This window comes from Denticeps clupeoides, chromosome 15 (genome assembly GCF_900700375.1).
Source record: "Denticeps clupeoides chromosome 15, fDenClu1.1, whole genome shotgun sequence".
NCBI lineage: Eukaryota > Metazoa > Chordata > Actinopteri > Clupeiformes > Denticipitidae > Denticeps > Denticeps clupeoides.
This window is the reverse complement of record NC_041721.1, coordinates 4,285,256-4,297,853: the sequence shown is the minus strand read 5'-3', so window position 1 is coordinate 4,297,853 and position 12,598 is coordinate 4,285,256. Positions and strand designations below refer to the sequence as shown.

At 49.3% G+C, this 12,598-nt stretch overlaps 1 protein-coding gene across 2 annotated transcripts in view; it reads left to right on the top strand.

Moving 5' to 3' along the window:
- The first annotated feature begins 702 nt into the window (after window positions 1-702).
- The window catches only part of grm8a (glutamate receptor, metabotropic 8a), a 135,831-nt gene continuing 123,935 nt past the window's right edge, over window positions 703-12,598 (top strand). Inside the window, exons 1-2 of one of the 2 annotated variants that reach the window (XM_028954865.1) lie at window positions 703-747; window positions 2,295-3,048. In XM_028954865.1, the coding sequence (XP_028810698.1) occupies window positions 2,530-3,048 (519 nt within the window). In that variant the 5' untranslated portion in view covers window positions 703-747; window positions 2,295-2,529. Of the gene's footprint in view, window positions 748-1,152; window positions 1,283-2,294; window positions 3,049-12,598 lie in introns of those variants that run through there. The other variant, XM_028954866.1, reaches the window with a different exon arrangement.

The following is a 12,598-nucleotide window of genomic DNA, read 5'->3' as shown; positions in this document are numbered from 1 at the left end:
GGTAGATTAAGATGCTACTGGTGCATTTGAAAATCCCTGAAGCTGTAGTTGTTACGGTGGCGGTGGTGACCCAGAATAAGAATTTAACTGCAGCGTGTGATGTTCCCTGGTACCTGGTGTCAATAAAGTTGACAGCGCCGCCTGTCGTTCCCGTGTCCGGACGCTAGATGTCGCCGTCGCGCCGCGCATGCTCGCCCGCCCACAGTGAACAACCCGCCTGTTCCGCAGTTGAAAGTGTTTCCGATCGCGCCACGGCCCTCAACCTCGACATTCAAGGCGTCTTGAAGCATCTTTTTTTTTTCCGCAGCAAATCCAGCCACGTTACTGGGGGAATTAAACTGGAGGAGGAAAAAAAATAAAATAAAAGCTACTGCATGCATTAGAGATTTTGATGATTCCTCCCAACTTTTTTCCCCCCCAGTTCTGTTTCACTGGTGCACCTGGAACACACGTGCTGAGTGTGTGTGTGTGTGTGTGTGTTGACCACTCCACTCTATGGAATGTGATTTAGCAAAAAAAAAAAAAAAACCCGTTCCTCAAGCCTCCGTGGTCTCCATCCCGTGATGCTGGAAAGGGGCTGAGATGAGAGAGGAGGGGGGGGGTGTCCGGGGGACCAATCAGGGCGGAGGGAGGATTTTTTTTTTTTGGGATGGGGGGGGGGGCGCGCTTGGCGGTGGCGCGCTGCGCGCGGCGTGCGCTGTTCTTTTCAGCACCGGAGCGGCGGCGCGCAGCGACTCTCGGGAGGAGGTGAGTCCAAATTCTCGCTTTTTTTTTTACTCCCCCGTCGTGTTCCCCCCTTCCTTACCGGACGTCGCAGAAGACGAGGTGGCCGCTAGACGCGCGGTTTTCGACCCCCCCTCCAAAAAAAAAAAAAAAAACCCTCCAGCTTTGCGCGTCTGCGTCCCCGCGTCCAGCGAAAGTTGCAAAAATCCGCGGAAATTGGGCGGAATGCGGGGACCCCGTCCCTGCACCCACCTGCCAAGTGTTGTCTGCGGGTGACGGTGCGTCAGGTGGAGGTGTCCGGAGGCTCCCGGAATGCGCAGGGACCATCCCGTCCCCACCGCGTCTCCAGGCGCACCCACGCACCCACGCTCATTCCCTCCGCGCGGTCGGGAGAGGAGAGGAGGCGGAATAAAAGAAGAGAGGAGCCCACTGGAATCTGGTCTGCTCTCGATCATCCCCCCTCACCGGTTATTTCTCACCGGGTGACGGAGACGGAACGAAAAAAAACGCTTTATAACAACGTTCTTGCTGATGAAGATGATTTGGCGGATACCCACAGGTAGCGCGCAGCCTCCCTGCCGGAAAAATCCAAAGAATCCACATTTTCCACAAAGTCAAATTATAATAAGTACGAATGCATACCACACAATATTTTCCATAATATGATAATTAACGTTATGATATATATAATGCTTTAATACAATAGTTATTTTGTAACGAACGCAGTTCAATTAACCAATTAACACGCCCTTACTGCGTGCTGATTGGACCATTTCCAGTGTTTTGGTTGGTTGGTGTCTCCAGGACCAGAGACACACCAGTCAAACCAGAACTGACCGCAGGAGCGGCCCACACTCCACCTCCGGCCGCCGGTTTTAGTGTCAGGGCGGCGTGGCCCCCCGTTCTTGAGCCCCGCGTGGGGCCACTTCTCCGCATGTTTACCTCCGAGGGACGCCATGGGACGTAAATGTGACCGCGCCGTCGCCTCAGAGCTGTCGCCATCTGTGTTGATTTCGGTGCGCAGATGCTATTGTGGTGGTCCGGCTTGCTCGCTTCTTCTTCTTCTTCTTCTCCCCGTTCCTACGTCAGGCAGACCCTGTCCTGTGTCTCTGTCCCTTCTTCTTTTTTCTACGTTCCTACGTCAGACAGACTCTGTCCTGTGTCTCTGTCCCCTCTTCTTTTTTCTACATTCCTACTTCAGGCAGACCCTGTCCTGTGTCTTTGTCCCCTCTTCTTTTTTCTTCATTCCTACGTCAGACAGACTCTGTCCTGTGTCTTTGTCCCTTCTTCTTTTTTTCTATGTTCCTACGTCAAGCAGAACCTGTCCTGTGTCTTTGTCCCCTCTTCTTTTTTCTTTGTTCCTACGTCAGGCACACCCTGTCCTGTGTCTTTGTCCCCTCTTCTTTTTTCTTCATTCCTACATCAGGCAGACCCTGTCCTGTGTCTCTGTCCCCTCTTGTTTTTTCTACTTTCCTACATCAGACAGACCCTGTCCTGTGTCTCTGTCCCCTCTTCTTTTTTCTACGTTCCTACATCAGACAGACCCTCTCCTGTGTCTTTGTCCCCTGCAGGTTTCCACCAAAGATGTGAAATCGCGACGGTTCTGAGACTCCAACTCCGTCCTGCCCGTTGTGGGATATGTCCCACGCTCGGCCTGCGGTCCATCTCCTTGCCTTTGCCCTCTCTGGGATTTGGGGATCTACCTCGGCTCTGAGCGAGGCGGGGCACTGATGGTCGGGCCCCGCCTCCTGTTCCTGCCCTGGTTCTAATCTCCCGGAATTTCGGACCCTTGCCACCCTGTCGGCCATGGCTGTGATGGAACCCGGGCGGCGCTCGGCGTGGAGCCGGTACCTCTTCCTTCTCGCGGCCGCGTGGTGCTGGCCGCAGGCGCCGGCGCAGCGGGTGGAGCCGCAGTCGGAGTACGCCCACTCCATCCGCATCGACGGCGACATCATCCTCGGGGGCCTGTTCCCGGTCCACGCCCGGGGGGAGCGCGGCGTGGCCTGCGGGGAGCTGAAGAAGGAGAAGGGCATCCATCGGCTGGAGGCCATGCTCTTCGCCATCGACCTGATCAACAAAGACCCCGAGCTGCTGCCCAACATCACGCTGGGGGCCCGAATCCTGGACACCTGCTCCCGCGACACCTACGCCCTGGAGCAGTCCCTCACCTTCGTCCAGGCCCTCATCGAGCGGGACGGCTCCGACGTGCGCTGCGCCAACGGCGACCCGCCCATCTTCACCAAGCCTGACAAGATCGTCGGGGTCATCGGCGCCGCCGCCAGCTCCGTCTCCATCATGGTGGCCAACATCTTGCGCCTCTTTAAGGTAACGCCGCCAGCGACCTCCGCCCCTTCTTCTCACGTCACCTCGCATTAAAGCTCCTCCCGACCCGTTGGGCGCGACATTAACCGCGGATGCGGCGCCGCAGGCCGGGGCATCTTACGCTGATATTTTGACAGCCAATTAAAAAGCAGTCGATCTTATTAAAGGACGAGGGTCCGTGCTCCGGAGGGACCCGGACCGCATGTCCGGCGTTTTAATCGGCCTCTGCGAGTCAGTCCGTGTCACGACATGAGAGATGGCTAATGACGGACGTGACATTTTACCCACGCAGACCCCTCACTCGCTCGGAACGTTGACCCTGCCGGTGGACCGCGAGGCGAACAAGATTTCCAGGCAAAGTTCTGTCGCGCAGATAACGGGTTTGCCGAACTTCTTTTGAGGGGTTGGTTATCACATAACAGCGCGAGTCTCATGAATAATGCAGCTCGTGTTGAGGACTGAAAATAGCACATGTGAAATTTGATAAACATATGGGGTGGCGGGTCCGACTGGCCCGGCCCGAGTGGGGAGAAATGTACGGTCGCCGCGGCACAACAGCGGCCTCGGTCATGACGCGATGCAATGCCAACGAGCGCTGCGGTCAAGTCGAAGGGTTCAAGGCCCCGTGGGGTGACTGGCCTTCTTCTTCGCTACGCTCAGCGGGGCTCATGTGGCCAGTACAAACAGTGTTGCCAGATAAAGGACGCCAAAATGGTCCAGATATTTTTGCTTAGGGTTTTGCTATAATGCTGCAGCTGTGTTTTGTGTACGGAATTCCTTGATAAATACAAAACTGCCCAATCTGGCAACATTGCATTGGTTTGGCCTGTAGGGAGTTCTAAGAAATCGTTGATATTTTATAGTCAATGCAAATTCACCCAAAATGCCAAATGATTTTTCTTCCAAATGACCGGTCCGAGAAGATGAAACCGGCTCAAATGTTTTTATCTTGTATTCCGTTGCTATTTCCCCTCCTTCCAGTCATATGTTTTTTGTAATTGTTAAGAATATTTCTGAATCATAGATAGAGAGACAAGATGAATGGAGTGGAACTACGGTGAAATTTGATGCACTGAATCATTTGCTGTGGTGATTCTCGGTGAAGCTGCAGATTTACGCCCCAATGCCGCATTAAACAGTGACTAGAACTACTGTCTCACAGCTTTAGATCTTTTCTAAAGATTTCTTAGCATTTGTTGCATTTAAAGTTTCTTTGTTGTTTTGCTGCCTGAGAACATTTTGGTTGAAATATTTATCGACAGGCGAATATTTATCGTCAGCTTACTTTGTGCGTTTTCTTGCCTGCGGGTTGCCAGATTTCAGAGCTGCTCTCAAACGGAGATCTCAGACACAGTTAAGAAAGTCATTTCACACATCATTTGGGGACAACGTGGCTCAATTACATGCCCAGGTGACTGTGGCCTGGAGACGTCTTCATATGAGATCCCTAACTGGTTTATCGTTCCTCGCCAGCGGTGTCATAAACACAACCGATACTTTACATAAAAGCAATCACATTTTACAGCAGGGAAAATCAATGGTTGTCAATTTGCAATTTGTCGTCCGTGCTCGGCCAGATAGGTAAAGTTGGATTTAGTGTGTGTGTGTGTGTGTGTGTGTGCATGCGCCTGCTGGATTTATGTTGCAGAGCTGCGATTACCAGTGAAACAGGCGACTCCTCCAGGGTCGGGAGATGCCGATGTCATCATGTCGTGAGATGCCGGCTGTAAACCGTAACTTGCATCATTTCTGTAATGTTTACTGGTCCTCATGTCTGACGAGATGCGACATGCATGCAGTTCCTATAGGGACCCTTTTCATCTTTGGGGTGGTAGTGACAGTGGTGGCAGTGGTTGCTAAGAATCCCCGAGCCGCCAAGGTGCCACTGAGCTGCCTGGGCTGCTCAATAAGGGTGATAGGTTAAAAGAATAGGACACATTTTGTTGTGTGCACCATGTGCTGTGCTGTGTTTCACAATGATAATCACTTCACTTTCAAGTTCACCTAGTGGGTAACACACTCGCCTGTGAACCCGAAGACCCAGGTTCAAACCCCACTTACTACCATTGTGTCCCTGAGCAAGACACTTAACCCTGAGTGTCCCCGGGGTGGGGGACTGTCCCTGTAAATACCGATTGTAAGCCGCTCTACCGGTCAGAATACAGGTTTACATACAGGGTCTAGACAACACAATTCAATACCTGACAAAGAGGGGTTCCTTTTATCATCTGGGGCATTTTTATTCTGGCCAATAGAAGGTTCAAAGTTTTTGCCAACTTTTTAAACATACATGATGGTGCAATAGAACTTTCAAAATCGTACCACAATTCCCATCAAAAGCAAGGACATAACCCTGCTATTTTTTAGGAAATGGAAGTAGCAATGTGCTATCTGACACACACACACACACATACACACACACACACACAGAAACCAATTGAAGCACAGTTGCTGCATAAACAGATGTTTCTTTTTTTAATGCAGAGCCCTTCCTCCATGGAGGATTTCTTTCTTTTTCTTTATTTGTGTCACCTCTGGGTATTTCTCCTCGGTACTCATCTACCTGCCAGGACATTTGCAGGAATCCGGCGTTCCAATACGGAATGTTCCAGCGTCTGGGGGGATGATGCTGTTACAGGTTGCCAGGTGGAGCGGCTGTGGGTGAGGAGACCCCCCCGACCAATCCGAAAACACATTTAACAACGCTGATGCGATGCTGGCAAGCTTTTTAGACGCTTTCTGAGGGCTCCAGCTCGCTATCTAAATCAGATTTCGCTGCTTGTTGTCTGAAGTGTCGCTGAATAAATGCAACATCACATTCCACCATTGAATTATCTGTCAAGGCACCGAGTAACAGACAGCTTTTCTGTACAGCAGGTGGTTTATATCCGTACTGGGGGCTGCATGGTGCTGCCGTTTGAATCCACAATGCGCCAGAGAAGGAGCTTTCAAGGTTCACGGGTTTCTTCTTCAGAGGCGACGTTTGTTCGCCGCCTCCGGACTGACCAGGCCTCACGTCCAGCTGGGATTTATCTCCAAAAAAAAAACGGAGCGAGAATTTAAATTGGTTGAAGGAGGACGGTTCTAAGAGCCGCAAACGATCGCAATCTCAGGTTTGTGAAGGCAAATTAGAAATCCGTGCCGCGGCTCATTACCCAAGAAAGACAACAATTAAATAAAAAGGTAATTAGCCGACAGTTGCATTGTGCTGAGGCAGCCGGACGGGGTCATTAATGGAAAAGTCACTTGTGTTGCCATCCTGATCCTGTGTGCATTTTGTCATTTTCCTGCCACTGTTACCTCTTACGAGCTGCTGGGAACCCCCCTGTGACCCACTCACAATTATGTTGTTCGGGGAGAAGTAATCGTTTTTTAAAAAAAAGGCCCTAAATATATTTTTGGACACATACGATGTTAAGAACCAAGTTTATGAAGTAAAAAAACATTTTGTCTGATATAAATTTTCCTACCTCTCCATGCTTTTTTTGGGATCCAAGAATCACGTGAGCACAGTGTTATTGGAGTGTGGAGTCTCTCTTATGTTAATGATGCAAAATTATAGGCCAGATAAATTCCGAAACGGCATAATTACATGGTTCGGTGGTAAAGGTTAACGCCTCGTGTTGTGAATCCCTCTCTGCACCTGAGGAGCCGTTCGTCCCGCCGTTTTGGTGTCGCCGATACTGGCTGGGCAGGCTCGAGGGTGAGAGGCCAGGTGAGGCCCTCTGTCATCTTTTTTTTCCTGGTCCGCCGCCGATTTCGCCCAAAGGGGTCTAAGTGGGAGATAATGAACACGATGGTAGTAGCCTAGTGGGTAACACACTCGCCCATGAACCAGGAGACCCAGGTTCAAATCCCGCTTACTACCATTGTGTCCCTGAACAAGACACTTAACCCTAAATTGCTCTGGAGGGGACTGTCCCTGTAACTACTGATTGTAAGTGGCTCTGGATAAGGGTAAAAGTAACACGAGCCGCGCTCGGAACAACAGGCAGGAACGCTCTCGTTAGCTCGAGTCGTGGAACACATCTGAAAACGACCCCGGAACAGCACGGGACCGCGCTCCGGCACGTCCGCCGCATTATACGGCAGCTGGGGCGAAGCCTCGGCTGGATCAATAATCGCGCGTCTCCGCGCCTGCTGGGGGCCGATGGGAGGGCGTTTTTTTTTTTCTCTCCTTAGTTTGCATGCAGCTGGCAGAGCGCGCCTTGTTTTGACTGCAGATGGAACCTCTCACCCACCGTAGGCGGGCCCCTGGGAGTCATTAAGCGGTTGCGAGATGCGGAGGACGCCCGAACGCCTCTGCACGGGGCGCCGCGTGAACTTCCTGCTTTTAAAGACGGTTCCCCCGAGCCGCGCGACCGGGAGGGAGACGCAGGTCCATTACCTGACTGAGGCCTGTCGTGATTATCATAAGGCCGGTTCTCCCCGGTGTGGCCTGTAATAACGCCAACGCATCGGCCCGCCCGAAGGGACCAATTTGGTCAGTTTATTAAGAGCAGGACATTACTTATACAAGACAACGTTAGCAGAAGAGCAGCATGCGTCCATTCAGAGAGCTCTGAATGGTTCATATGGCTCTTATTTGGCAAGGCGTGCGCTCTAGTCCCCGTGGACTCGTTCTCTGTCCACTAAAAGAATGAAATGTGCGAGCGGCGAGGCTGGAGCGTGCTGCCAGATCGATGTCCATCAATACAGCAGCCGCAGCAGCGCAGCAGCGTCCACGCGCTTTCTTTTCTGGGCCTTTAAAATGCGACCAAGAGGAGAAGGGCAACGCGTCCTTTAACATTCTCCGGACCACGCCGTCCCTCTGGATGGACATTGGACAAAGTTTCATCGTTCGTGGCACAGGGGACCCTCCCACAGCTGCTGGGCAGAAACAGCGTGGAACACTCCGGAGGTGAAGGGAGTCTGAAATGAGAATCATTTTAACACCACGTGAGCTCAGACACTGATGGAATTTTAAAAGCCACATTCTGATTTGAGAGGCTTGTGGAATACGAACAATGCGAGACGGGGATGAGATCTGCTTCGGCCTCATTATCTTCCACTCGGGAGAAAAGATGCAGCGCGGTGGATAAAAAGCCACGTTTCGGAGTTCAATTCAGCAAAAACACACTTGCAGAGGGAACTCTTGAACGCTCTCCAGGTCATCGTTCATAGCTGAGGAGCTTCTCCTGAACTTGCATAAGAGGAACAGTTAGGGGTGAAACACCGGTGAGAAGATAATAAAGTTCGGGGTTTTGTCGAATGAGCACAACGTGAGACGCTGCTCAGACGTCACGCCGGAGACTTACCGACGTCTCTTGCTCTGGAGAACAAAAGGAAAATGTCTTTGCTGTGAAGGAGAAACCATTGAAACATTAAAGCCGTCTCATCCTTGATCCTCCTTTCCTGTTTGTTCTGTTTTGGCCTCAACGCATCAGACTATTTGATGTTATATGGAAGTTGACCACTTTGTGGTGATTTTAAAGGAAAACCTGCATATTCCAGTAAATTGTCATGCAGATGCCACGTCGGCGGCTCCTTCGTTTTTCACACTGTGGCACAAATCAGTCTCCGCTCACAGGGGTCTCGATTGTCCCCTGACCAAGACAAGGTCCCCCTTGCTTCCTTATATTTGAGGCCGGTTCTGTTTGGCACAAGCCAGTATCGGTAATGGAATGGCGTTTGGAACGTAGCGCCTATCAATGCTGTTCCAATGACTGTCCAGACGTCATGAATTCTACCTCTATGCACCATCGGACCTCTACAACTCATACAAAATGCAGCAGCACGACTGATCTTCAACCTTCCCAAATTCTCCCTCACTGCCCCTCTGCTACGTTCCCTACACTGGCTCCAAGTAGCTGCACGCATCAGGTTCAAAATACTGATGCTGGCCTACAAAGCCAAACATGGAGTAAACCATCCTACCTCACAGCCCTTATTACACCTCGCACTGCACCTCGTTTACTCCGAGCCTCCAGTACTGCTCGCCTGGTCCCTCCATCTCTGAAGGTAAAAGGAAAACATTCATCTAGACTTTCCGTCTTGGCCCCTCGGTGGTGGAATGAACTTCCCCTCGAGGTCAGAACAGCTCAGACACTGAGCACCTTCAAACGACAGCTCAAGACCTTCCTCCTTAAAGAATATTTCGATGAACTTGTAAACTTCTTATTGTCTGAATTATGTATAGAAACTACAACAGAGTGAATAAAAAGATTGTGTTCATAGTTGGGGTTCTAGTGAACCAGAATTGATCACTTCATCGATTGTAACATGGAAGCACGTTGTAAGTCGCTCTGGATGAGGCCGTCTGCCAAATGCCTTAAATGTAAATGTAAATGAATAAAGGAATTAGGGGGTCGGCGTCATTACTGAAGGGGTCATGATGATTATCGAGTTTTCTGCTCTCATCCAAACATTTCATTATCGTGTTGTTTACACCTGCTAATCTCCAGATTCATTAATGAAGGGACACGGTGGCATTTGGCAGATGGGGAGGTCACACACATGACCCTTATTGTGGATTCTGCCATACAGTGGTGGATTTCAAAAAGATTGTTAACGGTGTAAACCAGGCCCAGTCAAGAACTGCACTGGTACAAATGGTCACTATCTGAAAAAAAGACTGCACTCACACACCTGATACCCATAATGCAGCAGCACTGCAGCGCTTCACCCAAGGCGATGAAATATTAAGGAGCCTCTGCCTCCCCCGTGGAGAAGTTTGGCCGCAGGAGCTCCTCCCGCTCCTCGGCGGCGTGACATCCAATGAATCTCGCTTTGATCTGGTCCGCAGAGAGGGGTCGCCGGCCTGGTTTAATCTCTCCGGCGGGCCCGAGCCCCACCGAAACCCAGAACTTTCAAAGTGTGGCATGCGTACATTCGGCAAAGGTACATTCGGCTCTCTCACCGAAATAACGCATAATCCGCTTAATAAAGGCTTTGATGTGTGCAAATGTCCGGGGCCTGACGATGACAATTACCATGCATACCTCGCCACGTTTCATCGCGCCGTACCTGCGGGCCGCGGCAAGCGAATATCTCCCCCCTCCGCCACCAAGCCCCCCGAGTACGCGTTGCAAGTCCACGTGTGCACCTCCGCACGATTTCATCAATGCCGTGGTGGCAAATTGGCTCATAACTCCTTGGGAGCACTTAGCGGTACCATCCTGAGCGGGCGGAATTAGTCCAAATTAAATTAATTATCGCGTTATCTCGCATGCTTACGCGTGCACGCTAAAGACATTTGAGTTAATATCTATCCTTGCAGGCCACCGGCGCTTTCTTTCTTTCCTTTTTTCTTTTTTTTCTGTCTCTCATTTTCACATTATCGTCCCCTGCAAGGTCCGAGTGGCACTCAGTGATGAAATTATTTTTAATAAGAGGTTTCGACGTCTTCCGTAATTAAAGCCGGCCAGTGTCCCCCCCCTCCCCCCCCACGTCCTTATACTCTATTAGCAGTTTGTATTTGTCGTAAAGTCAAGCGCTCGTAAATCACGTGTAAGATATGCCCGTCTAGATGATGATGAATCCAGCAAACGTGCAAGCAGCACCTCCGTATTTATGGCCCGCTGCAGAACCTCAATGGTTTTCTTTGTGGGCGACAGAAGCCATTAATTACCAGTGAGTTGAAGACAGGCAGAACTCATTATTTAGCGGTTAACATTTTTAAACGTCAATGAGGAACATTCTACGGCGGCTGGCACCTGCCTGATCTTCGCAACGTTATAGCAGATGTAGCGAATGAGGAGTTTTTGCTAATATACAGTACAGGCCAAACGTTTGGACACACCTTCTCATTCAATGTGTTTTCTTTATTTCCATGAGCATTTACGTTGGTAGATTCTCACTGAAGGCATCAAAACTATGAATGAACACATGTGGAGTTATGTGCTTAACAAAAAGTGGAGACCTGGACTCCACAGTCACCGGGCCTGAACCCAACCCCCTGAAAACAATATGGTGGCTATTTTGACCAAAATAGAATATAAAACATGTTTTCAGTTATTTCACCTTTTTCTGGTGTACATGTGTTCATTCATAGTTTTTGATGCCTTCAGTGAGAATCTACCAATGTAAATGGTCATGAAAATAAAGAAAACACATTGAATGAGAAGGTGTGGCCAAACTTTTGACCTGTACTGTACATCTTTAGGACTCGCAGAAATGAACAGATAGACTTCATCTAGTTATCTGCATGTTAGAGAGGAGGACCAGACATTTGTGTTGGTGGGTAATTAATTCTGACACCCTGAGGATGAAATTTAATGGTGTTTTTATGAACAAAATTTCAAATGGGGGTGGAGCCTGTATGCATGATTGACAGCTCTCAGACACCCTACTTTCTCAATTTCTAATCAAGTCATCTCAGGAGAGATTTTTCCTGATTGGCGAGCCAGTGAGTCTGACATATTTTATAAAACCTCTGAAATAGATCAAATACATCAATGAAACATTTCACAGTGATATGAACATTAATAAAGATGAGGCTGGTTCATTAATGATAATAAAGTCCTTTTAACAAGCTACGATGATTTTATTTTCCAGGAGACATTTCTGAGCCTGAAGACTCATTCTTTCTCATGATGACATTACTGATTCATTAAATGCTTGAAAGTGAAATTGAAGTGATTGTCATTGTGAAGCACTGCAGCACAGCACACGGTGACACACCACAAAATGTGACCTCAGTGGCACCTCGGAGGTTTGGGACCTTCCGATTACGGGTCCGCTTCCCTACCCGCTAGGCCACCACTCAATCAAACACATGGAAATCATGAATGTGACCTTTCTATGCTAAAAGTGTTAATGGAGCAGAGAGAACCTGGTGTGAAATAATGCTTTTTATTATTTTTGTTCCCGAAAAAAAAAAAGATTAAAAGTTAAATAAGGTGTGCAGTTTAAAATGCCTTCTTTTGGCAGAAATTAGAACGTCATTTTGCTAAAGAAAGTGAAAAACAAAAGTACAGTTCCTGTTGACTCTTGGGAGTTGTAGTCACTTTTTGTTAGCGATGCTGGGGGGACGCCTCGGGCGAGACATGACAGAGGGACTGTGTGAAAACTGATTTTGAACACAGATCCTTTCCCTCTAATCCTATTAACTTTCACAGATAGAATTGAAGGCCCCAAATTGCCAACAAGCTGCATATGGACAACGTGTAATTCTGTGAGCTGAAAAAAGTCTGATAGCCTGTGGCATGAAGCATACCGTTTTTTTTTTTTATCAGGTCATAGTAGATTTGTCAATCAAAGGCGAAGAAATCGCAACACAAATGTATGGCATTTTTGGGGATGTGCTCCAAACAAAAAATGCACTATTTGCCCGCTTGAAGACGAAATGATTGCAGCGGCCGCTTTTAATGCGTTCAGGGCAGGCTTCCGCGCCCCGTTGTTTTCAGTTGATACTACGTGCGGTGAGATCGGTACCCACAGCAGAGGGCTTTAAGTGCAGCCCTTACGCCGCGTAGAAAGCTGGAACGCTACCAACCCTTTTAAAAACGTGTCTAGTTAATCTTCTCACAACTTGCTCTCGCCTGGAACGTCCTGTCAGAATCCATTTCTAAGC